The 27,544-nt window shown below is 43.3% G+C and overlaps 1 protein-coding gene across 3 annotated transcripts in view; it reads left to right on the plus strand.

Moving 5' to 3' along the window:
- LOC124038041 (collagen alpha-1(XXIV) chain) overlaps positions 1 to 27,544 on the plus strand; it is a 101,914-nt gene that overhangs the window by 39,532 nt on the left and 34,838 nt on the right. For all 3 annotated transcript variants that reach the window (XR_006839291.1, XM_046353418.1, XM_046353419.1), the window contains exons 3-5: positions 3,022 to 4,400; positions 12,316 to 12,369; positions 17,267 to 17,320. Coding sequence is in view for 2 of the 3 variants with exons in the window: in XM_046353418.1 (XP_046209374.1) it covers positions 3,022 to 4,400; positions 12,316 to 12,369; positions 17,267 to 17,320 (1,487 nt within the window). In the remaining variant the exon portion in view is untranslated. The remainder of the gene's footprint in view (positions 1 to 3,021; positions 4,401 to 12,315; positions 12,370 to 17,266; positions 17,321 to 27,544) is intronic.

Below are 27,544 nucleotides of genomic sequence, written 5' to 3' on the forward strand. Positions count from 1 at the left end.
TTTTTTACTGTGTGTGTGAGTGTGGGTTTTGCATTTTTTACTGTGTGTGTGTGAGTGTGGGTTTTGCATTTTTTACTGTGTGTGTGTGAGTGTGGGTTTTGCATTTTTTACTGTGTGTGTGTGAGTGTGGGTTTTGCATTTTTTACTGTGTGTGTGTGAGTGTGGGTTTTGCATTTTTTACTGTGTGTGTGTGAGTGTGGGTTTTGCATTTTTTACTGTGTGTGTGTGAGTGTGGGTTTTGCATTTTTTACTGTGTGTGTGTGAGTGTGGGTTTTGCATTTTTTACTGTGTGTGTGAGTGTGGGTTTTGCATTTTTTACTGTGTGTGTGAGTGTGGGTTTTGCATGCCCCCAAAGAAGCTATTTCCTTTGCCATATATCTTATGGGTGCGTGCATGCAAACTGCTGGTTAAGTTCTCTTCACTCCTGTTCTGCCAAATCAATAAAACAGTCTTTGAAAAGCTCCCTGAGCAGCTCAATGAGCTTGGGGGGGGATGAGCTGTTTCAAAAGAAACTAGTGTCTCTGGATTAGCAATGAAAATACCTTCCACTGCTCCTTCTCCTCCAACTCCAACTCCTCCTCCTCCCTCCTACCCCTCCTCCTTCTTCTCCTCTCCTACTCCTCCTCCTCCCTCCTACCCCTCCTCCTTCTCCTCTCCTACTCCTCTTCCTCCCTCCTACCCCTCCTCCTTCTTCTCCTCTCCTACTCCTCCTCCTCCCTCCTACCCCTCCTCCTTCTTCTCCTCTCCTACTCCTCCTCCTCCCTCCTACCCCTCCTCCTTCTTCTCCTCTCCTACTCCTCCTCCTCCCTCCTACCCCTCCTCCTTCTTCTCCTCTCCTACTCCTCCTCCTCCCCCTCCTACCCCTCCTCCTTCTTCTCCTCTCCTACTCTTCCTCCTCCCTCCTACCCCTCCTCCTTCTTCTCCTCTCCTACTCTTCCTCCTCCCTCCTACCCCTCCTCCTTCTTCTCCTCTCCTACTCCTCCTCCTCCCTCCTACCCCTCCTCCTTCTTCTCCTCTCCTACTCTTCCTCCTCCCTCCTACCCCTCCTCCTTCTTCTCTCCTACTCTTCCTCCTCCCTCCTACCCCTCCTCCTTCTTCTCCTCTCCTACTCTTCCTCCTCCCTCCTACCCCTCCTCCTTCTTCTCCTCTCCTACTCTTCCTCCTCCCTCCTACCCCTCCTCCTTCTTCTCCTCTCCTACTCTTCCCGGGATCTCCCCATTGACATTCTCCTATTTCCTGGATTCCACTGAGCGTACACATCAGTCTGCCAGTTTGTCCTCCCTCCCTCCCTCCCTCCCTCCCTCCCTCCCTCCCTCCCTCCCTCCCTCCCTCCCTCCCTCCCTCCCTCCCTCCCTCCCTCCCTCCCACACACACACAGAGTTGTATGTCTTCTGTAAAGCAGCTGAGTTTTGATTCCTTTTGCTTCTTATGTCCATAATATATTTAATACCTATTTTTTTCTCATTTGTCATATCATATGCTTTTTCAAAAATATTGTGCCATGCTGTTGACATTTGTAATGCTTCCCTTTAGTCATGTTATACCCTGATTCAAAGCTTAGATAGCTACCGTGCTGAGAAAACGCTTCACTACTTTTTAAACTACTTTGTAAACACGGTTCTCTTGCTGAACTTCAGTTAAAGCAGGTCTGACATGGCGTTCGAGGAATCACCTGGGAGAGAGGGAAACTCGGCAGGAGAATGAATCTCTGGTGGCAGATTGATTGAAACAAGCTGTTTGAAACATACACGCACACATATATTATTGTGTGGTAGTACTGTACTGTACCATCTATCTCTCTATAGTCTCCTGTCTGGAGATGTTTGTGGACTACAGGGATAAGAGGACCGAGCACGCCCCCATTCTGCTGCAGTGGAGTAGGTTGAGAGCTTCATGTTCCTTGGTGTCCACATCACCAACAAACTAACATTGTCCAAGCACACCAAGACAGTCGTGAAAAGACTGACTGAAAAGATTTGGCATGGGTCCTCAGATCCTCAAAAGGTTCTACAGCAGCACCATTGAGAGCATCCTGACTGGTTGCATCACTGCCTGGTATGGCAACTGCTCGGCATCTGACCGTAAGGCGCTACAGAGGGTAGTGCGTACGGCCCAGTGCATCACTGGGGCCAAACGTCCTGCCATCCAAGATGGCACCATACCAGGTGGTGTCAGAGGAAGGCACTAAAAATTGTCAAAGACTCCAGCCACCCTAGTCATAGACTGTTCTCTCTGCTACCGCATGGCAAGCGGTAACGGAGCGCCAAGTCTAGGTACAAAAGGCTTCTAAACAGCTTCTACCCCCAAGCCATGAGACTCCTGAACATCTAGTCAAATGGCTACCCATACTATTTGCATTGCCCCCCCCCCCCCCCATCCACACCACTGCCACTCTCTGTTGCCATCTTATGTATAGTCTCTTTAATAACTCTATCGACATGTACATACTACCTCAACTAACCGGTGCCCCCGCACATTGACTCTGTACCCGGCACCCCCCATTTATATATAGTTAATTTAACTGCTGCTCTTTAATTACTTGTTACTTTTATCTCTTATTCTTCTCCGTCTTTTTTAAATTTTAAACTGCACTTTTGGTTAGGGGCTCGTAAGTAAGCAATTAACTGTAAGGTCTACACCTCCTTGTATTCGGTGCATGTGACGAATAAAATTGGATTTGATTTGGAACCCAGCTGCATGGCTCACTTGCCTGGCTGTGTGAGGAGGACTATGGGTAATCTGTGATGTCAGTGTGGCCGAGCCTTGATCAGACCTTCCATCTATATATTCACTTCATGGTCCTCTTCTACTTGCTTTCCGTTCTTTTTTCATAATTGTCCTTCTTCCTTCATCTCCTTTTCCACTAGCATTTGTATATACAGTGAATTGAGTAATCCCCTACTACCACCATGTTTCACTGGAGGTAGTGATGATGCTGATGTCCTCTTCCTATTACTATTTGTAAGATTTTAAGATGTTGCACGGGTCTGACTGTTTAACTTACAGCGCTCTCCTCCACAGGTGTCGATATCCTCCATCAGCTGGGCCTCACCGGCAGCAGAGAGACTCTCTCCTCTGGGATCAGCTCGCCCTCTCCTCCATCCTCACCCCCAAGAGCCGGGGTCCTACTCAGCCTGGATGCCCACATTGAAGCCCCCATGGGGAGCCTGTTCCCGCCGGAGCTCGGTGAGGAGTTTTCTGTTGTGGTGAGCCTAAGCTCCTGGCGAGCGAACAATGCTTTCCTTTTCAGCGTGCGTGACAGCAGGAACAAGCTGCAGTTCGGTATCCAGCTGCTGCCCGGGAAGGTGGTCGTGTACACTGCCGAGAAGACCTCCGTCTACTTCAGCTATGATGTGAACGACGGGCGCCAGCACTCTTTCGCTGTGGGCGTGAGGCCACGCTCTGTGTCGTTCCATGCGGACTGCGGGGCGGTGCAGCAGAGAGAGCAGACGCTGACCCGGTCACAGACCCTGGGGTCAGGATCCGGAGGCCTGCTCACCTTAGGAAGGATGAACTCCAAAGCAGCCCAATTCCAGGGCCTCATATGCCAGCTGGATATCTACCCCCTGGCCCAGGCTGCTGCGCGCTACTGCGACTACCTTAAAAGACAATGCCGGCTGGCCGACACTTTCCGATGGCCCCCCAGCTCAGATATGGAGGTTTCCAGCTCCCTGGCTTTCTCTCCTATTCCTCTTTCTCTGGAGTCCCAGATGGTGGTGCCCCCATTGTTGACGGTAGACTCCCACACCCAGCAGACGTCCACCTCGGCCGGATCAGCCCCCATCCCCTCTCTGGAGAGGTCCGGAACAATGTATTTAAGCCCCTCAGAGCAGCCACACCTGGGGGTCAGGATCCAGACCCAGAGCTCCCTGCTAGAGCACCTCAACTCCATCCATACCCCCGTCACTGCTGTCCACAACAGCCTGTCCTCAGGCACCCTCAGTGGGCTGGAGGCCCTGGGAATCGCCCGCAGAAGTACCACCCCCAGTGTCAGATCCAGCCCAACAAGGGGTTCAACCAGGCACTCTCCCCAGTCTGAGAATGACATGGAGGAGAGGAGCCCCAGGAGGCCACAAAGGGTCACCATAGACACCCCAGGTATAAACTCTCCTGTCAAGCAGACTCACTTGAAGGATGGCTTGAGGAACAGCTCCAGCTCTAGGCCTAGGGACTCTAACCCCCAGCTCCAGCCCATTGACCACCTCCTGGACACCCAGTTCAGACCCAATGGCACCACCCTGTACCGGGAGAACCAGGTGGAAACCTCAGAGGAGCATGGCCAGGAAGAGGCCTACGATGTGGACATGGGAGGCTACGACTATGGTTATGAGGATCCAGACTACTTCTACGGAGACTATGACGAAGCTTTGCCCGGACCCAAAGGAGAACCAGGTCCTCCGGTAAGTGTTTGGAATTCATAAATAGATTGAGAGAATGTTGGAAACATTTCTTTCAAGTGTGTTTCCCGCAAGTCAGAGCAGAGGTGTGCATGAGCAATGGGGAAAATGAGCAATTAAGCCTAATTTATTGTGATTATGCATTGAGTGTTCTGTTGGCCCCCTTTCTCAAACACACTCAATAAAGCCCCCCCCCAAAAATAAAAATAAATAAGTAAATAATTTGGCAGGCCTTTGTATTGATTTAGAGGCAAGGTGATGGTGTCAAAGCACCTTTTTTCATGTATCAACAGGTGGTTAAAATAACATGTCATTCCTCTTGACATACTGCCAGTGACTCGTCCTCACACTTGTGAGAGTGGGGAGGGGTGTAAATTATACCTGGGGGTTGCTCCTATAGCCTCCGACAAAAGAGCATCCAACAGGCTGACATCAGCTAGCTAGCTGTAGAGGTCTTTGTTCTTCTCTTCAGTGAGAACAACATTCTGACATTCTGTCATATCGGTGATGCTGATCTAATGCATATGGCCCCATGGCAGCCTCAGAGGGACACAGCTGATTGAGGTGTTTCCAAGTCAGTGATGTTGCTGCTCAACCTTTCTCCTCAAGGACTTAAAGCCACAATCTGTCATTTATTTGATAATTGAAAAGCAGTCACTATAATTATTACAGATTGCACCTTTACCGAGAGTAAGTCCGAGGTCAAGGAGTCAGATATCGACTTGTTTTTCCATCCTCCTTGACTAAGCTACTGTATGTGTTTTCTTTAGCAACAGTCTCTGACAGGCTCCATATTTAGGATGTCGGGTCAGCGCAAGGACAATGGGTGATCACAATGTGTGATTGTGATGTCACCACATCCCATCCTGCACTCAGAGCTACAGATTGAGGACATGGCTATGTTCTGTTCAGCGTTCTCCTGTGCTCCTTACTCTCCCGTGTTCAGTGCTCCCTGCTCCGTGCTTCATTTGCCTGCTCTGGAGCATGGAAGTACAGTGAATGGAACACTGATTGTATCTCATCCTCACATAGGTTTTGGCTCTGGCTCCAGATAGTTAGTAGAGAAGCATAACATTAAACACAGGTGATGAATATGAATAACTCTTTAAATCCTTTGTTTTACAGCCCATTATTTAGCAGATACCCAGCTAGCACATAACGTTCTGAGAACCATGTGTTTCTTTGAGCTTGGTGAGCACGTGGTTGTCCTATTATTGAGCAGATACCCAGCTAGCACATAACGTTCTGAGAACCATATGTTTCTTTGAGCTTGGTGAGCACGTGGTTGTCCTATTATTGAGCAGATACCCAGCTAGCACATAACGTTCTGGGAACCATATGTTTCTTTGAGTTTGGTGAGCACGTGGTTGTCCTATTATTGAGCAGATACCCAGCTAGCACATAACGTTCTGAGAACCATATGTTTTTTTGAGCTTGGTGAGCACGTGGTTGTCCTATTATTGAGCAGATACCCAGCTAGCACATAACGTTCTGAGAACCATATGTTTCTTTGAGCTTGGTGAGCACGTGGTTGTCCTATTATTGAGCAGATACCCAGCTAGCACATAACGTTCTGGGAACCATATGCTTCTTTGACAAAAAACACGTTATTTTCTTGGAATTTCATTAGTCTAATAGAACGTTTCCTAAAAGTTCAGACATGGTAACATTTAATTGCAATTTTGGTAATGTTCTAGGAATGTTCTCCAATGGGTTTGACATTTGGAATGTTTTCAAATAGTTCTGAAAACATTAAGAAACAATGTTTTTCTGTGGGTACTTCATAATAATGCTTCCTACAGGTTTCCTCATGGTTCTATTTAAAGTCATGTTCTCAAATTGTTCTGTACGTTAAACAACTTTCTTCTGTAGGAATTTAAGTACTTCTACAGAACATTACACACAAGTTCCCATGTGGATCTATTTAATGTCATATTTTTACTACATTCTGGGAAAGTTCTCAAAAATGGTGTGATTAAGAGATGTTTTCCGAACATTCAGATAATGTATGGTTCTCTTTTATGTCAGTTCTTGGCAATATTCTGTGAATGTATTTTTTAAAATTGTACACATTAACATCAGTAAGCTCAGTTACGTTCTCAGAAAATGAAGAAAACTTTCCATAAAAAAACAATCAAATGTTTATAAGTTCTAAGAATGTTATTTAAAAACATACATACTGCTTTTAATCAACAAAACTCTATATCCTCTCTTGTTAAGTGTGTTCAGGTGTGTTGGCCGTTGCAATTACCTACTACTTGGTGCATTAACATTTTTCTATTTTGATTGAGAATTGTTGAGAATTGAGATCCATTTTGACTCAATGCTGGGATGTGAGAAGAATGTACAGACACTTCAAATCCACTTTAAGAGGGAGGAAGTACAGATTACTCAATCGTCACCTTCATGATTTACTTCCTTTCTCTGAAATACCTTTCACTGCTGGTACTATTAGTGCTACCTAGCCTGGTTCAACCATACTAAACAATAGTGAGTGCAGCGCTAAGTCTGGTTTATCCAGGCTAAGTGTTACCTATAGTAGACAGCAAATTCAAATATATAGTATGGAACATACTGTACAATAAATACAGTTTTAAGGTTTTGTTGGGCCCAACACGCAGCACAGCTGTCATGCTGCTAATATTATCAACAGAGCTTTGTTTTTTTGTTACGTGAAGAAGCCTCATGGTCTCAATTGGCCCTGTTGTTATGGCGAGGAGAAGGCGGTAGTAGTGCACTCACTGTTTCCATCACTGTGTCTGTGTTGGAGTGTGGCTCCATGAGCAGCTGTTTCTGTCGCTGAGACGTTCTCTCTTTGTGCCATTGATATCGACGGAGAGGAATAGAGTGCAGGACTTTTGTACGCACACGTACAGTTGAAGTCGGAAGTTCACATACATCTTATCCAAATACATTTAAACTCAGTTTTTCACAATTCCTGACATTTAATCCTGGTAAAAAAAATCCCTGTCTTAGGTCAGTTAGGATCACCACTTTATTTTAAGAATGTGAAATGTCAGAATAATAATAGAGAGAATGATTTATTTCAGCTTTTATTTCTTTCATCACATTCCCAGTGGGTCAGAAATGTACCTACACTCAATTAGTATTTGGTAGCATTGCCTTTAAATTGCTTACCTTGGGTCAAACGTTTCAAGTGGCCTTTTGGCCCATTCCTCCTGACAGAGTTAGAGTAACGGAGTCAGGTTTGTAGGCATCCTTGCTCGCACACACTTTTTCAGTTCTGCCCATACATTTTCTATAGGATTAAAGTCAGGGCTTTGTGATGGCCATTCCAATACATTGACTTTGTTGTCTTTAAGCCATTTTGCCACAACTTTGGAAGTATGCTTGGTGTCATTGTCCATTTGGAAGACCCATTTGAGACCAAGCTTTAACTTCCTGACTAAGGTCTGAGAAGTTTCTTCAATATATCCACATAATTGTCTTCCCTCATGATGCCATCTATTTTGAAGTGCACCAGTTCCTCCTGCAGCAAAGCACCCCCACAATATGATGCTGACATCCTCTTTCTTCACGGTTGGGATGGTGTTCTTCGGCTTGCAAGCCTCCCCCTTTTTCCTCCTAACATAATGATGGTCATTATGGCCAAACAGTTCTATTTTTGTTTCATCAGACCAGTGGACATTTCTCAAAAAAGTACGATCTTTGGCCCCATATGCGGTTGCAACCCGTAGTCTGGCTTTTTAATGGCGCTTTTGGAGCAGTGGCTTCTTCCTTGCTGAGCTGCCTTTCAAGTTATGTTGATATAGGACTTGTTTTACTGTGGATATAGATACTTTTGTACCTGTTTACTACAGCATCTTCACAAGGTCCTTTGCTGTTGTTCTGGGATTAATTTGCACTTTTGGCACCAAAGTACGGTCATTTCTAGGAGACAGAACGCGTCTCCTTGAGCGGTATGACTGCTTTGTGGTCTCATGGTGTTTATACTTGTGTACTATTGTTTGTACAGATTAACAGGTACCTTCAGGTGTTTGGAAATGGCTTTTTATTCATTTTTTTTCTGAGGTCTTGGCTGATTTCTTTTGATTTTCCCATGATGTCAAGCAAAGAGGCTCAGAGTTTGAAGGTAGGCCTTGAAATATATCCACAGGTACACCTCCAATTGACTCAAATGATGTCAATAAGCCTTTCAGAAGCTTCTAAAGCCATGACATCATTTTCTGGAATTTTCCAAGCTGTTTAAAGGCACAGTCAACTTAGTGTAAGTAAACTTCTGACCCACTGGAATTATGATACAGTGAATTATATGTGAAATAATCTGTCTGTAAACAATTGTTTTTGTATCCCTTTGTTTATTATTGTGTATCATTCCAAAATAGTTTTTCCATGACTCTCTGTGTGTGCATTATGTCCTGATCGTCATACTATTTCATGCTGCTGTATAGCAGCTTGCTACATTGTGAACACAGTGTCATGGGAGTGTGATTCCTCACAAAAACAAGGTTTTAGATTTTCATGACATTTATCCATAAGAGGATCCTTTGAAGGAAAGTGTTTTGACATATTTTTTAAATTTTGAGTTGGAATATTTGTGACGTTTATATTTGTGATCTTTTTTTTTCATCTTTAGAGTGGTATTTTGATTTCAATAACAATTTTCCTTAATTCCTTACCTTAATTTATGAATCTTGAAAAATATTAACATGAATTTTGTAAATGTACCCTTTTTGATAAGGCAACGTTTTGGATATATTGTTGAACATAATATACACTACGGGAATATCAAAGTTCCAGACTGGGATCTGTGCTACTTTTAGATCCAATTTGTAAGCATTACTAACAGAGTGAATGTGAAAATGGTTCAAATGGTCACTGTTTGCTGTTGATTTGCAGGGTGATACAGTGGAACAAGTAAAGGGAGGACTGTGATTGGTCACTGTTTGCTGTTGATTTGCAGGGTGATACAGTGGAACAAGTAAAGGGAGGACTGTGATTGGTCACTGTTTGCTGTTGATTTGCAGGGTGATACAGTGGAACAAGTAAAGGGAGGACTGTGATTGGTCACTGTTTGCTGTTGATTTTCAGGGTGATACAGTGGAACAAGTAAAGGGAGGACTGTGATTGGTCACTGTTTGCTGTTGATTTGCAGGGTGATACAGTGGAACAAGTAAAGGGAGGACTGTGATTGGTCACTGTTTGCTGTTGATTTGCAGGGTGATACAGTGGAACAAGTAAAGGGAGGACTGTGATTGGTCACTGTTTGCTGTTGATTTGCAGGGTGATACAGTGGAGCAAGTAAAGGGAGGACTGTGATTGGTCACTGTTTGCTGTTGATTTGCAGGGTGATACAGTGGAACTGTGATTGGTTACGTTGTCTACTACGCCAATTTTTCTGTATGAAATGGGTAATAACTTTAAAACTAGCAAAGATCCCACTCTGGAACTTATTATATATATATATGTGTGTATTATGTTAACAATATATACAAATATTTTCCAAATACATTCTTTCTTTTTGTATATATTGATGTTTATACTTTTCAATATTGTGTGTATCAATTTGTCCTATTGGCAGAGGCTGGTGCTCTCGCCTTAGTTGAATTTTAAGTGGCAGCTGTGCAGAATTTTACGATTAACCATGTGACAATGATGGAGAAATGAAAACGTAATTATTGAAATGAAAATGTGCCTATATATCATGGCTTTCACTCAGATAGGTAGAAATGGTAGGATAAATTGTAAGCTTCCCCAAACATGAAACTTGCGAGCTGCTTATAGTCTTTACTATAATACCCATTAATGTTGTAAATGACTATTGTTGCTGGAAATGGCAGATTTTTTTATGGAATATCTACATAGGCCCATTATCAGCAACCATCACTCCTGTATTCCAATGGCACGTTGTGTTAGCTAATCCAAGTTTATCATTTTAAAACCATTTTCAAATTATGTTAGCACAGCTGAAAACTGTTGTTCCGATTAAAGAAGCAATACAACTGGCCTTCTATATGTAAGCGATGTGAAATGGCTAGCTCGTTAGCGGGGTGCGCGCTAATAGCGTTTCAATCGGTGACGTCACTTGCTCTGAGACCTTGAAGTAGTTGTTCCCCTTGCTCTGCAAGAGCCGTGGCTTTTGTGGAACGATGGGTAACGATGCTTCGTGGGAGGCAGTTGTAGATGTGGGCAAAGGGTCCCTGGTTCGGGGCGAGGAGAGGGACAGAAGCTATACTGTTAAATTTAGACTAGTTGAGTATCTGGAGCATCCATTTGTGGGTTCGATTACAGGCTCAAAATGGCCAGAAACAAAGAACTTTTGAACTTCTGAAACTCGTCAGTCTATTCTTGTTCTGAGAAATGAAGGCTATTCCATGTGAGAAATTGCCAAGAAACTGAAGTTCTCGTACAATGCCGTGTACTACTCCCCTCACAGAACAGTGCAAACTGACTCTAACTAGAATAGAAAGAGGAGTGGGAGGCCCAGTGCACATCTGAGCAAGAGGACAAGTACATTAGTCTAGTTTGAGAAACAGATGCCTCACAAGTTCTCAACTGGCAGCTTCATTAAATAGTACCCATAAAACACCAGTCGCAACGTCAACAGTGAAGAGGCGACTCAGGGATGCTGGCCTCCAATTTTTGAAATGGACTGGATCTTTATATACTATTCTTTCCTTGTAACTCCTACATAATCATTATTGAGTCTTAAAGGAGGCCTGGGTAAGGCCAACATATATTCATGTTCCAACTTAAGGTAATTTCCTCTCAATTATGATTTAATATAAAGTATAAATATCAAATATATGTCAACAATCCTTCCTCGAAAGTACCCTTCTATGGATGAAATGCGGTGAAAATCCCCCTAAATCATGGTCTAGTTTCGTCAGCAGTTATATTGCTGTCAGTATTACTACCAGCATCCCATCCACAGCCAAGACATTCAGTGAAACCTCTTTCTGTAAGTCTCTCCAGTGATCCTCTCTTTCTTTTTGTTTGCCTTGGATTAGCACATCAGTCCATAGAGGATACATGATAACTGTTACTTTGAAAAGCCTCCAATTATCAATCATACTTTAAAAGGTGCAATATGCAGCAATCGTTCAGCCATTTCCTGGTTGCTAAAATTCTAATAGTTCACATAATTTCAGTTTATGTGACAAAACAATCTGTCATTGTGTAGAGAATCATTGTACCATCTAAACCGCTGTGAAATATATTTCCCATAACCCAAAATATTGTTGTTTCAGCTGTTTGAAGCTGGTGTACAAAACCGAAAGTAAAAGACGCAAAGTAAAAGACGGATTATTTTCCCATTGTAGCAAACTGGCTCAAATTAAGATCCTACATCTGTATCCCGTTTGAGACAGCCAAGCTGACTTCTGACTTGTTTGAAAGTTAGCTCCTTACTCCACACCTCTGTGGATGTGTGCATTTGTGTAAGTTTGTTATGAATGCGTGGGATGGGGAAAAAAGCTACCACATAACATACCAGGTTTAATGTAATCAAAGTCACGTTTTACAAGTACTGTACTAGAGTCTTCAATTCCAACTCTGGAATTTAAAAGTATTCAGCACATTTGTTTCCCCCCCTCTCTTTCTTCTTTTATATGTTGGGTCGAAAAGAACATGAAGTGGAATCATACCATGCTCTTCCTCCATGGTTGTTTTGCCATGACAAAGAGTTTATCTTAATCCCAGAACTGGTTTGAGGCATAGTACTTCACACTCATCCAGACAATGTAACATGATATCACCATCCTCTCAAAGCTTTGCTATTAGCGATTTGGAGTTTAAAAAAACGTTGTTTTTTTGCCTCCTTTGATTTGAAATTGTCTCTTACATAAATACAGTATCCACCTACCCACATCTAACTGTACATTAAACCGCATGATATCACTTCTCAATTAGCAAGTTATTTGTGTGTCTGTAACGTCCCTCTCTCTCTCTATAACAGGGTCCTCCTGGTCCCCCTGGTCTACCTGGTCCTGCTGGGAAGAGAGGAGCTCGGGTGAGTACTGCAAACCATGTCACACCTGTGGTCATGTGATGCCATTGTGCTTACACCCCTCCTTGAGGTGACACTGCAAACCATGTCACACCTGTGGTCATGTGATGCCATTGTGCTTACACCCCTCCTTGAGGTGACACTGCAAACCATGTCACACCTGTGGTCATGTGATGCCATTGTGCTTACACCCCTCCTTGAGGTGACACTGCAAACCATGTCACACCTGTGGTCATGTGATGCCATTGTGCTTACACCCCTCCTTGAGGTGACACTGTAAACAGCTCGAAAGGAGATCCCCAGAGTTGTTTTAACCCTAGCAGTCTCGTACAGTGATATATGGTGCTATGAAAAGTGTTTTTTAGAGGATCTTACAAGGTCGTGCTGGCTTTTGAAAAGGATTCTTCAGAGTTTTATTTCAGGACAGGTCATGAAGTGGCTAGTTCTGGTCCTCCGTAAGTTGGGGTCAGGTTTATTGGCCTGATGAAGCACGTTCATACCCGAGAGCACTGATACACACAACGCTGACACACACTCTCTCAACACTGACACACACTTTGTGACTGAAAACACATCACTTACACGTACACTTTTCAAAGCACTCTCACCCCATCAACACACCCAACAGACATAGCAATGACACACGGTCTGCGAGTCGATACACTTCTCAAAGCACTTCATCACCATTAATCCACAGACACAAGCCAGTCGTCAAGACCAGTGACCCAGCACCATTACAGAGCTCCTGGCATTCCAAAAAGAACCAGGGATGAGCTGTAATGGTGCGTAGGAATGAGTTGGTCCTGTGAGAGGATAATGCATGCATGTTAACTTTACTGTAGGGTTGGGCGGTATAAAGATTTTCATATCGTCATACCGTCCTTCTCTCATTCTGGGATTTATAGTAGCCGGCTTAGTACACAAGGGGGCCTAGCATAAGTACTAGCGGATTTCCATAGTATTAGCTAAATATGCTAACGAGCACAATCTAAAATAAACTAATTGCAAAGACAGGCAATCCAGCTCATAAAGTTCTACATCTATAGGTAGCGGGTACAGAATGCATTTTTTTGGGGTGAGTTTGGACATTTACAACCAAATGTGAACGAGAGATATAGTGCAAATGAACAATGTTTGGATGCATGGTGGTCTGAAGGAAAAACAGCACTGACTCTGGAGCAGCATGTATACATGCTGTGTCTGTGTGGTGTCTGGAGTCACGCAACGGGGCCTGCTTTCTCTGCTCTGAGAAGAGGGGCAGAGGAGCAGACTCAGGGGCCGAGAACCAAAATTATATATTTTTTTTTAGGATTTCAAGATAGCAGTGGCAGCTGTACAGAACTCATCCAAAGCCCTTTGACTTCTCAAACATGGCAGAAAGCTAAGAATATATGATGCTCCGTCTCCTCATTAATTCAGCCACATACCTAGCTAACTAGCAAGTTAAACCAAATACACATCTGGACTCACCGGCTCCCGCTTTCTCCCATTGTGCTCTTTACAAGCAAACGTGACTCGCTCAACTGTTCTGGGGTCTAGGGAACTACGCTAAGCTTCATAATGTAAAATAATCTGACAAGTGAAATGAAGAACGTAATCTCTTTTGTCTCCTAACGTACTGCACAATTTGGCTGCATGTATTCACTTAAATTGGCTACAAATATGAAAATGTATTGAAAAAACTTCAAAGAAATAGTTTAAACCGTATTGAAAGTATTGAAAAACCATCCCGTGGCTATTTCCAAATACCCCAGTATACAGTATACTGTAGTATAGTATAAGCCTTCTTTACTGGCTCTTGGAGCATCAAGAAATCAACTCCTGCTGCTACAGTAGTAGAGTGCTGTTCAGGGCTGTTCAGGGCTGTTCAGTGCGTGTCTCTGCTCTGATGTTGTTGAGACTAAACTGTACCATAGTAGAGTTTGATCTCTGAAAGCTACCCTCTGATCACTGACCACACTGAGATCATTTAAATCAAATCACATCAAATTGTGTTGGTCACATGCTCCGAATGCAACAGGTGTAGTCTTTACCAAGAAATGCTTCAAAAAAGGGTGTGTTTTGTGTGTGAGCATATGTAGTGTGTGTGTGAGTGTCTAATGAGTGTGCATAGAGCCAGTGCAAGAGAATCACTGCAAAAAAACAAAACAAAACGGGGACAATGTAAATAGTCCAGGTGGCCATTTTAAGAACTGTTCAGCAGACTTATGGCTTGGGGGTAGATGCTGTTCAGGAGCTATTTGGTCCCAGACTTGGCACTCTGGTACTGCTTTCCGTGTGGTAGCAGAGAGAACAGTTTATGACTTGGGTGGCTGGAGTCTTCTAAAAAAATGTCGGGCCTTCCTCTGGTATCGAGGTCCTGGATGGCAGGGAGTTTGGCCCCAGAGATGTACTGGGCCAAACGCACTACCCTCTGTACTGCCTTTTGGTTGGATGCCAAGCAGTTGCCATACCAAGCAGTGATGCAGCCAGTCAAGATTTTTTATTTATTCTTTATTCTGCCGGGGCGGCAGGGTAGCCTATTGGTTAGAGCGTTGGACTAGTAACTGGAAGGTTGACAAGGTACAAATCTGTCCTTCTGCCCCTGAACAGGCAGTTAACCCACTGTTCCTAGGCCGTCATTGAAAATAAGAATTTGTTCTTAACTGACTTGTTAAATAAAGGTAAAAAACTTTATTTACTTTATTTAACCAGGTAGGCCAATTGAGAACAAGCTTTCATTTACAACTGCGACCTAGCCAAGATAAAGCAAAGCAGTGCGACAAAAACAACAACACAGAGTTGCACAAACAAATGTACAGTCAATAACACAATAGAAAAATCTATGTACAGTGTGTGCCAATGTAGAAGAGTAGGGAGGGAAGGCAATAAATAGGCCATAGAGGCAGAAAAATTACAATTTAGCATTAACACTGGAGTGATAGATGTGCAGATGATGATGTGCAAGTAGATATATTGGGGTGCAAAAGAGCAAGAGGATAAATAACAATATGGGGATGAGGTAGTTGGGTGGGCTATTTATAGATGGGCTATGTACAGGTACAGTGATCGGTGAGCTGCTCTGACAGCTGATGCTTAAAGTTAGAGAGGGAGATGTAAGACTCCAGCTTCAGTGATTTTTGCAGTTCGTTCCAGTCATTGATGCAGCTGTAGACATTTTTGAGCATCTTCAACATCACTAGACATGTTTTGCTCTTAATGTTCTGGCATTTCTGAACATTCTGCTATAGAGAATGATATATATATATTTTTACATTTGATTTAACTAGGCAAGTCAGTTAAGAAGAAATTCTCATTTACAATGACGGCCTACAACGACCAAACGCTAACCAGGACGACACTGGGCCAATTGTGCGCCATCCTATGGGACTCCCGATGACGGCCGGTTGTGATACAGCCTGGAATCGAACCAGGGTCTGTAGGGACGCTTCTAGCACTGAGATGCAGTGCCTATCACAGTTAGCCAGCTATACTCAGGAAGACCACAGGTGCACCTCTCTCTGTTTTTATCTTTGTAAAGTCCTCTTTATAACACATCAAGCCTCTTGGTTACGCGTGTTTAATGTGTGTCAGACAGACAGGGACCCTCCAGCAGCCAGCCAGACAGGCAGTAAAAATTGTCTACAGGTAAACTACTGTATAATGGTAAACCCTCATGGGACCCAACTGTGGAGACATATGGTTTACATACTGTGCGGTGACCCATAGAGGCATAGACAGAGGGAGGCTTTGTTATGGGGTGGAAAATGACTGTAATGGGGGGTTGTGTCTGTGTGGGCTGCTAACTCTGCTGCCTCAGCAAGATACAAACCTCCAGACCTCACTGTACTGTACTCACCTGTATTGTACCTTAGCTAAATCCCACACTCCACAGGTGGCAGCATTTTATACACACAGAACAGACCCCCACTTTAAATGATCTGCTCTGGGAGACAGGAGAGAAGGAAGCGATAGAGAAAGCGACTGAGAGAAGAAAGCTATAGAGAGAGATAGGAGGAGGGTGGGAGGAGAGCGTTGCAGCGATAGAGGGGGAGAGAGCGAGACGGGTAGTTAGATAAATGGGGAGAGGAGGGAGGGAGGGAGGCAGAGGGGTGAGAGATCCTTTGTTATGGGGTTTTACTGGAGTCGCGGAAAGTAGAGCGACAGGGGGAGAGGTTGGGGGCTGGGTGGTAGAACAAGACTGTGACACCACAACACAACCCAGTGTCAAGAGAACTCACAGACACCTTTAACACTAGGCGTGGGTCATCATTACCCCTACGTTAAGTCTCTGTCATCTCCTGATCACAGCCATTTATGGTGACTGATTACTGTTATGGGAGAGAGCAGAGTCTTACCTCATGGCTTTAGTTTGTAGTGGGTGTTATAGAGAGAATGCAGGTTAAGCCAGGCAACAGCAGGGGGGTGTGTGTGTGTGTGTGTGTGTGTGTGTGTGTGTGTGTGTGTGTGTGTGTGTGTGTGTGTGTGTGTGTGTGTGTGTGTGTGTGTGTGTGTGTGTGTGTGTGTGTGTGTGTGTGTGTGTGTGTACATGAGCATGCACGTGTGGTTGTTCCCAAAGTGAGTGCATGTATGTTATAAGGTGTTCCCTTGAAAGTGCACTCTTGGACGGTTTAAAGGTAGGACATAGTTTGGCACATGAAGAAACGTGACATAAAATATGCGTAATACTCAGTCTCACTATATCTCATCACAGCCTACTGACTCATTCAGCAGATGTATCTACCTTTAATCTTTGTGGCTAAAAGATGGGAACTGTTTCTGACATACAGTATGACTAATTCACTGTACCGTTTACACCTTCTGTAGAGACCCATCCACTTAGCAATAATTCTATGCTGTCGTTGTGATGTAGTAGATCTACTGTAAATTAATCTCTCTCTATCTCTTGCTGTCTCTCTAGGGTCCTACTGGTCCACATGGAAACCCCGGCCTGCCTGGTCTTCCTGGTCCCAAGGTGAGTGCTCTAATCCTGGGTTGGGGGGCACAGACATCCCCCTTGAGCTCCAGAGAGAGTCTTGTTAATGTTGTGGGATGTGGAGGCCCCCAGGGGTCAGCCAGGACCAGTTTTATTGTCAGGGCCCTGGCTGTAATGTTCAATGTCATACTCTGACTCCCAGACTCCTTTGCTCCAGAAAAGGGTAAGGTCTAATCCTAGTGGGAGGGAAGCAGTACCTAACTAGCCTCGGAAATCTCAGACCTGGGGCAGCAACAGCACTCTGGGATTAATTACAGATTCTCAAAAAGGGACACAAATTGTTCTGGGGAGGGTCCTCTTCAGACAGAAGACTACAGACAGAACGCTCTCAACAAATCACGAGGCAGACATGCCAGAACGTCGTAATGCGAAACCTAAGTTTGCCGGCAAAATGTTAGCAGTGGTTTTTAGCAAAGGTAGTTAATGCAAACTAGCCACTTGGGAAATGCACTCCTTCAAAATATCTTCAGTGATCTTCATCTTGATAGCTACTATTTTGTGTCTGGGGATGTTTACGCTTGGGCATCAAGTGGTTAGTGCAGTGACGTAGGAAAGACTGATGTCCGGGGATGTTTACGCTTGGGCATCAAGTGGTTAGTGCAGTGACGTAGGAAAGACTGATGTCCGGGGATGTTTACGCTTGGGCAACAAGCGGTCAGTGCAGTGACGTAGGAAAGACTGATGTCCGGGGATGTTTACGCTTGGGCATCAAGTGGTTAGTGCAGTGACGTAGGAAAGACGTTTACGCTTGGGCATCAAGCGGTTAATGCAGTGACGTAGGAAAGACTGATGTCCGGGGATGTTTACGCTTGGGCATCAAGCGGTTAGTGCAGTGACGTAGGAAAGACTGATGTCCGGGGATGTTTACGCTTGGGCATCAAGCGGTTAGTGCAGTGACGTAGGAAAGACGGATGTCCCAACTCTTTCCTCAACACTGTACAAATAGAAAGACTCAAAACACCATGATTGTGTAATGAAACCATGGAAAGTGGTGCACCTAACCTGAGATCTGGTGGTGGAAGGTAAAAGGTGGGACAGGCGGAAGCTGTAATTGAACCCCACTTCCTATCTTGCCACGTGGCTCTGTTTTTAGAGGATTGTGGGTAATTCACACATTTCTACACATTGTTATATGCATGTTTGAAGAAAGACAAGTATACTTCTACATTAGTATTAAGCAGCTTGTTGTACCACGAGGTGTAATGGTGAACAAATATCAAAATCTTCAGGCAAAAGGACATGAGTGATGAGACAACCCATTCCCACATGTCCAACTTTTAATGACAGAGGCAAATACAGAATCCTGCAATGCTTGCAGTAAAACCTCTAGTTACTACTGTGCTCAACAATGCCTGCCAAAATGGATTAAACTGGCAAATGATCAGATACATAAATCAATGTTAAACATTAAAGTACTCCAGAAGAAGCGATCTAATGTTGCAATAGACAGGATTTGAAACACCAGAATAGTTTTAGAGGAAACGACACCAAAAGGAGAAGGTATCTAATTCTGCACTAAACAGAACTCTAAACATCATACTTGTGTTTTCAACCTTTTCCATTAGCGCTCGCAGTCCCTGGCAAGGTGTTGCGTAACACTTGACTAAATGACGACACACCATGTAATGTTTCAAAACATCTCAGGACGATGTGTTTTCAATACTCTAGTAAAGTTGAGGTTGGTGGCAGCTCAGTTGCAGTGAGGGCACTTTTAACAGTGTAGACCAAACTGATTGTTGTACACGTACAGAAGTGTTAAGCTGGTACATTGTGGGAGGCAACCCGTCTGTCTAGAGAGACTAGTATCTTACTCCTCTTGGGTTCAACGTTATGATTTTTGTTTAACTTCTGAGGAATAGTACTTCCTTTAATATTTTTTCATTATGGTTGGCAATTTAAATGAATGGTAAGCAACATTACCCTGCCACAGAGTGGGTGGTAGGTGCTCAATATTGAGATAAAAAACGTATATCTCTATGGTGCTCAGATCAAGGTGTCTTTGGAAGGGATAGACTCTTCTCAGGCTCCCGATGTGGCGCAGCTGTCTAAGGCACTGCATCTCAGTGCAAGAGTCCCTGCTACAGTCCCTGGTTCGAGTCCAGGCTGCATCGCATCTGGCTGTGATTGGGAGTCCCATAGGGTGGCGCACAGTTGACCCAGTGTCTTCCGGGTTTGGCTGGGGGTAGGCCGTCATTGAAATAAGAATTAGTTCTTAACTGACTTGGCTAGTTAAATAAAGGTTTTCCCAGCTATTGCCGTGGTGAATAGCAGCAGCAGAGTTTTTGGGTGGAAAGTGCCCCGTGGGCATGACAGAGGCCTTTGATTGGTTGTTATTTGCTGACGGAGGAGGGGAAAATACCTGTGTCTGTCATTTGATTGAGTAGGCAGTTAAGGGGGAGGGGCGGGATGGGAAAAGAAGGGATGGTGGTTAAATAGATGCATGTAAAAACATCTGCTGTTGGTGAGGAGGAAGGAGTGTTGATTCATTTCATCTTGAAAGAGAAGGATAAACATGTATTTTCCGAAAGAAAAAGATAACCTTGCTGTAATGTGAAGTCTCTGATGACTTTTAATGCAAGGGGTTGACTTGACCTCTGTCCTGAACTGGTGGGTCCTTAGTGACATTACATTGACTGGCTCAGGTTCACTCATACCGAATGAGGCTTAGATGAGCAGAAATATAACATGAATACTAACAGTGATAGCCTTGCATTGCAAGGCTGACATCGGCAATATTCTGGATGATGTTTTAGTGATGGTAGCTTGATGTACCGGCTCTGTTGATAACTAATGTACGAACAATTCTGAACCCTCTGATTGTAGATCTGTGCCTTCAGGGCAGTTTCCATATTTTGAAATCAAATTTAAATATGGAGAATTGACTGCATATGCAAGACGTTGACATGTTTAAGTCAATTTACCGTTGAAAATTCCCTGTCTACACTGAATTCGAGGTGCTCCTGTAGCAAATGCTCTCCTCAGAAAACCTCTTTCCTGGACAGAGGAAGAAAAGGTACCCAATTGTCATACTTGAGTAAAAGTAAAGATAATAGAAAATGACTCAAGTAAAAGTGAAAGTCAACCAGGAAAATACGACTTGAGTAAAAGTCTAAGTAAATGTAACTGCTCAAATCTATTTAAATAAAATCTAATTATATTAAGCAAACCAGACTGCACCATTTTCTTGTTTTTATTTTAATTTATTTAAATGTATGGAGTTAAAAGTACATCATTTAAAATTAGGAAAGTAGTGAAGTAAAAGTAAAAGTTGTAAACAATATAAATAGTAAAGTACACCACTGCCATTTGCCATATATTTTTCAACTGTGCTGTTTCAAAAAAAGTTCTGAACCTTTCTATTCAGGTTCAAAAGATGATCCATTAGGGTATTATTATATTATTGACTATGACTTTTCAAATCACCCAGCAGTGCTATTTGCAGAATTAGCTTCAGGTAAATGTGGCAATTCTTCAGCCATTCCTGAACATGCGACCAAATATAAAATACATATGGACACTACCAAAACAAATGATTTAATAAATATGTCTCTTGCAGCAAAATCTGCAGAGCTGGGATGGTTGTATCCCTATATATCCGAATGAAAAAATATGGGCTGGCGCACACCCAGAGATAATATTTTATGTAGAGGTGCTGACTAACGGCGAATAAACTATAAGCTATAAAACTAGACAGTCACACACTCCATATAGAGTTGAAATTGGAGGTTCACCTTAGCCAAATACATTTAAACTCAGTTTTTCATGATTCCTGACATTTAATCCTAGTAAGTATTCCCTGTCTTAGGTCAGTTAGGATCATCACTTTATTTTAAGAATGTGTAATGTCAGAATAATAGTAGAGAGAATGATTTATTTCAGCTTTTATTTCTTTCATCACATTCCCAGTGGGTCAGAAGTTTACATACACTCAATTAGTATTTGATAGCATTGCTTTTAAATAGTTTAACCTGAGTCAAACTCTTCCGGAAGCCACAAGCTTCCCGCAATAAGTTGGGTGAATTTTGGCCCATTCCTCCTGACAGAGCTGATGTAACGGAGTCAGGTTTGTCGGCCCCCTTGCTTGCACCCGCTTTTTCAGTTCTGCCCACACATTTTCTCTGGGATTGAGGTCAAGGGCTTTGTGATGGGCACTCCAATACCTTGACTTTGTTGTCCTCAAGCCATTTTGCCACAACTTTGGAAGTATGCTTGGGGTCATTGTCCATTGGGAAGACCCATTTGCGAACAAGCTTTAACTTCCTGACTGATGTCTGAGATGTTGCTTCAATATATCCACATAATTTTCCTACCTTGTGATGCCATCTATTTTGTGAAGTACACCAGTCCCTCCTGCAGCAAAGCACCCCCACAACATGATGCTGCCACCCCTGTGCTTCACGGTTGGGATGGTGTTCTTTGCGTTGCAAGCCTCCCCCTTTTTCCTCCAAACATAATGATGGTCATTATGGCCAAACAGTTCTATATTTGTGTCATCAGACCAGAGGACATTTCTCCAAAAAATACGATTTTTTTTATGGAGGCTTAGGAGCAGTGTCTTCTTCCTTGCTGAGCGGCCTTTCAGGTTATGTCGATATATGACTCAATTTAATGTGGATATAGATACTTTTGTACCTGTTTTCTCCAGCATCTTCACAAGGTCCTTTGCTGTTGTTCTGGGATTGATTTGCACTTTTGGCAACAAAGTACGTTCATCTCTAGGAGACAGAACACGTTGCCTTCCTGAGTGGTATGGCGGCTGCGTCGTCCCATGGTGTTTACACTTGTGTTCTATTGTTTGTACAGATGAACGTGGTAGCATTAGGCATTTGAAAATTGCTCCCAAGGATGAACCAGAATTGCGGAGATCTACAATTTTTGTATGAGTTCTTAGCTGATTATTTTAGATTTTCCCATGATGTAAAGTAAAGAGGCACTGAGTTTGAAGGTAGGCCTTGAAATACATCCACAGGTACACCTCCACCTCCAACCTCCAAATTAGCTTCAGAAGCTTCTAAAGCCATTACATCATTTTCTGAAATGTTCCAAGCTGTTTAAAGGCACAGTCAACTTAGTGCATGTAAACTTCTGACCCACTGGAATTGTGAATTATAAGTGAAGTAATCTGTCTGTAAACAATTGGTCTTTAATTCAGGGCCGACAGACAAGTTCCCGACGTTCTCTCCCTTCCACTTTTGGGTAGAGCAGACATTTCCATAGATTTTTGTTAGCTGCATGTGTGACATAACTCCACCAGTCCTATTTATGATCTAATTTACAAATATTATACTTTTTTTTCTCAATTAGTATATTTGTGTTGAACAATAATATTATATTTATTTAATGTTGGATCTGACATTTCGATGGCCATAATAAATAGACATGCCGATAGTGGACAACCTTGTTTTTCTTCACCACAGTATAATACTTTGAGATGTAGCCATTATTTACTATTTTACACCTAGGATTACTATACATAACTTTGACCAATTGTATAAGAGATTCTCCAAATCTGAAATATTCCAGGCATTTACATATAAATTCCAGTTGTACTTTTGCAAAGCCTTTTCAAAGTCAGCCTTGAATACCAGGCCTGGTTTCCCAGATTTTTCATAGTGTTCTATTGTTTCCAGTCCTTATCTTATATTATCTCCAATGTATCGTCCATGTAAAAACCTGTCTTATTAGGATGTATAATATCCAACAATACCTTTTAAATTCTATGCCATATGCATTTTGCTCAAGTTTTTGCATCACAACGCTGAAGTGTAAGGGGCCTCGACATTTTTTTCAATGGGCTGGATCTTTATATTTACCACTTGTGTCCTGTTTCAGTAATAATGAAATCAGACCTTGTTGAGTATCTGATAATCTACCCTTTTTATATGAGTGGTTAAAACATGCTAATAAGAGTCCTCTTAGTACATCAAAAAAGGTTTGTTTTACCTCAACTGGTTTTCCATCCAGCCCTGGAGTTTTCCCAGACTTAAAGGCTTTAATTGCATCAAGAAGTTCCTCCTCTGAAAATGCCTATTTGGCAATGTCTGGTTGCCTTAACTCACCACGTCCACCACTAATAAGCTGAGTTTCTCAGTCATTTTTTCTTCGCCTCACACATTGTAAACAAAGTCAGTTTTTTTTATACATCCATTGCAAATTATAGTTCCTCAGCATTTGAAAAATCTTTCCAACAGTCACGGCCTCGATAATCACCAAGCCTCTGTGTGAATTAGTAAACTATCATGATCCGATGTTCCCATATATCCAGTGGAAACGTCCTTAAAAACAGCTGTCTGTCCCGAGCTCACTGGCGTGGGAAACTCTGAGAGCCTGGAATAGGATAGTTGATGCAATGTTGCAAGTGTGCTAGCAACGGCTTTGGGCCGATCCAGTTGATGATTTGATACAATGTTGCACTTCACTGGCAATAGCTCAAGTCAAGACAGATGGAAAGGGAGGCAGGAATTTTCATCAGGATATTTTCTACTGTTTTTATTTCTCGGCTTTAGGCCTATGTATTTTACTTAGTTAACGGTGGTAGTTATACGCTTACTGCTGCATTGGCCTTTAGGTTCTATGCGCTAATTTATTTAGCCGCCAATGGACCACAGTGTATCAATGTGTCCTAATGGCAGAGGCTGGTGCTCTCGCCTTAAAATTCAACTAACTTTCAGATATTTATCATTTTACTTCAGATTTTATGATTAACCATGTGTCCTCCCAGAGCGCCAAGAACCTTGGCGTGATCCTGGACAACACCCTGTCGTTCTCAACTAACATCAAGGCGGTGGCCCGTTCCTGTAGGTTCATGCTCTACAACATCCGCAGAGTACGACCCTGCCTCACACAGGAAGCGGCGCAGGTCCTTATCCAGGCACTTGTCATCTCCCGTCTGGATTACTGCAACTCGCTGTTGGCTGGGCTCCCTGCCTGTGCCATTAAACCCCTTCAACTCATCCAGAACGCCGCAGCCCGTCTGGTGTTCAACCTTCCCAAGTTCTCTCACGTCACCCCGCTCCTCCGTTCTCTCCACTGGCTTCCAGTTGAAGCTCGCATCCGCTACAAGACCATGGTGCTTGCCTACGGAGCTGTGAGGGGAACGACACCTCAGTACCTCCAGGCTCTGATCAGGCCCTACACCCAAACAAGGGCACTGCGTTCATCCACCTCTGGCCTGCTCGCCTCCCTACCACTGAGGAAGTACAGCTCCCGCTCAGCCCAGTCAAAACTGTTCGCTGCCCTGGCCCCCCAATGGTGGAACAAACTCCCTCACGACGCCAGGACAGCGGAGTCAATCACCACCTTCCGGAGACACCTGAAACCCCACCTCTTTAAGGAATACCTAGGATAGGTTAAGTAATCCCTCTCACCCCACCCCCCCTAAGTTTTAGATGCACTATTGTTAAGTGACTGTCCCACTGGATGTCATAAGGTGATTGCACCAATTTGTAAGTCGCTCTGGATAAGAGCGTCTGCTAAATGACTTAAATGTAAATGTAAATGTAACAATGATTTTGAGAAATGAATTGAATTGAATTGAATTGTTGAAATGAAAATGTCCATGTATCATAACTTTCACTCAGACAGGTAGAAATGGTAGGATAAATTGTAAGCTTCCCCAAACTTGAAACTCACGAGTTGCTTATGGTCTTTACTATAACACCCGTAAAAAAAAATGTGAATGGACAAGCGCCTGCATGTGAAAAAACGTGCCAGCCCTATGGATATCAAAGGACCGTCCAACCGGGTTGTGCTGGTTCCGGCCATAAACGGTTTACTGTTTCATGTAGGGGGTATGTGATTGTTTTGTTCTTTACCTGAAAATGACGATTGTGAAAGATTTTTTCCAAGAATATTGTGTAACTGTAGAAGTGGGAGAACACACCTGCTTCCCAGGCCGCCTTCCCCAAACCTCTGGAATCCTGATGGTTAGGGGTTTATTGCTGTTGGTTCGCCTCATATGGGAATTGCATTGTGCTTGTCCTATATAGAGACGGGACAGGGAGACTCGTTTAGTGTTTTACATGAGATAATTTCCTTATTTATTAGCTTATTATTTATTTATTATTTATTCTCATCTGTATCACGGGTCGGCATATAAACCAGAAAGACAGCTGGAGTTTTCCTCTGACAGGGATGTGGGCTGTGGGCTGTGGGCTGTGCAGACGGCTGTGGTGTAGTGGCTGTGGCCAGGTCGTTAAACTAAGCTTGTCTGTGGTGAGCGTTGGTTGGGAGTTGGCACCAGACGCCCCTGGAGTTGGTGGCTCCAATTCAAATCCATTCACAATTTGGGAGTGTAAACAAAAACATTATACAATTTCATTATGCTGCCCCTTGTCAATTTCACTATCATTCTGATGTGAAAATTGTATTTCTTTAAGTGGATAAGTGTAGGTTTCAATTGCTTGTGCATAGTTGGACAGAAAATTGTACTTTATGTAAATCTCCCTTACTGAAAAACCACACGATTGGAGCAATTAATATGTGAAATTTCACATGTGAAAATGTTCTTTAGGAACATTACACATCACATGTGAAAACAAAAATGAGTCATTATGATACACAGTGCTTTTAACAGTGTTTACAATTGACATGTTTGCATTCGGGAAGTATTCAGACCCCTTCCCCTTTTCCACATTGTTACATTACAGCCTTATTTTGAAAAAAATACAAGAATCTCGTCAATATACACACACTACCCAATAATAATGAAGTGAAAATAGGTTTCTTAGAAAGTCACTCCTCAGTAAAAAGGCACATGACAGCCTGCTTGAAGTTTGCCAAAAGGCACCTAAAGGACTCTCAGACCATGAGAAATAAGATTCTCTGGTCTGGTGAAACCAAGATTGAATACTTTGGACTGAATGCCTCGACACAATCCTGTCTCGGAGCTCTCCGGTTCATTCCTTTGACCTCATGGCTTGGTTTTTGCTCTGACATGCACTGTCAACTGTGGGACCTTATATAGACAGGTGTGTGCCTTTCCAAATCATGTCCAATCAATATTAATTTGTCACAGGTGGACTCCAATCAAGTTGTAGAAACATCTCAAGGATGATCAATGGGAACACGATGCACCTGAGCTCAATTTCGAGTCTCATCCGAAAGCACTGTATTACACAAGATCATGTTGTCACATGTTCACATGTTGTCGCGTGTAGTTTCATGTTGTCACATGTTCACATGTTGTCGCGTGTAGTTTCATGTTGTCACATGCTCACATGTTTTCGCGTGTAGTTTCATGTTGTCACATGTTCACATGTTGTCGTGTGTAGTTTCATGTTAGCACATGTTCACATGTTGTCGCGTGTAGTTGTAGTTTCATGTTGTCACATGTTCACATGTTCACATGTTGTCGCGTGTAGTTTCATGTTGTCACATGTTCACATGTTGTCGCGTGTAGTTTCATGTTGTCACATGCTCACATGTTGTCGCGTGTAGTTTCATGTTGTCACATGTTCACATGTTGTCGCGTGTAGTTTCATGTTGTCACATGTTCACATGTTGTCATGTTGTCGCGTGTAGTTTCATGTTGTCACATGTTCACATGTTGTCGTGTGTAGTTTCATGTTGTCGCGTGTAGTTTCATGTTAGCACATGTGGAAATGTTGCATCCCCGTGTTGTCACATTGATTTCACATGAGATCATGTTTTCACACGCTCACATGTTGTCACACGTTATCACATTAACTTCACATAAAATCACACGGATCGTGTGAAATTCATGTGGTTTTTTTCCGTAAGGGCTTCCGGACCGCACACAGAGACAGCAATGTCCTGTTTTCCTCTCCGATTTGTCAGAAAGAGGGCTCAGACATTGATGGATGTGTTCTGGTGTGCCCTTTGACCCTGTTGTGGACACCATGGGAGGCCAGCGATGGCCCTTGAGGGTTCCCCATTGGGTCCTAATGAAACATCCTAGATCACTATAGCTAACACCACATACACACAATGACTCATCCTCAGACCCACACTGGAGGCGGGGTCGGAGAGAGGGGAACTCTTTGTCTTTGTTTGTAAATTGTGTTGTGAAGTCTAAGGGATGAAGGGAAGAAAGGGATGAGAAAATGGAAAAAAAACAAGCAAACCTGTGTCTGTCTGAGGTCCCTGGTTGATGTGCCGAAAGCTGAAAAGCTTCAGTTGACGGTTGTTTGAGCGCAGCATGAAATGTTATGACGAATGGCTCATGGGATCTGATAGAGGCTT

This window comes from Oncorhynchus gorbuscha, linkage group LG06, assembly GCF_021184085.1.
Source record: "Oncorhynchus gorbuscha isolate QuinsamMale2020 ecotype Even-year linkage group LG06, OgorEven_v1.0, whole genome shotgun sequence".
Lineage (NCBI taxonomy): Eukaryota > Metazoa > Chordata > Actinopteri > Salmoniformes > Salmonidae > Oncorhynchus > Oncorhynchus gorbuscha.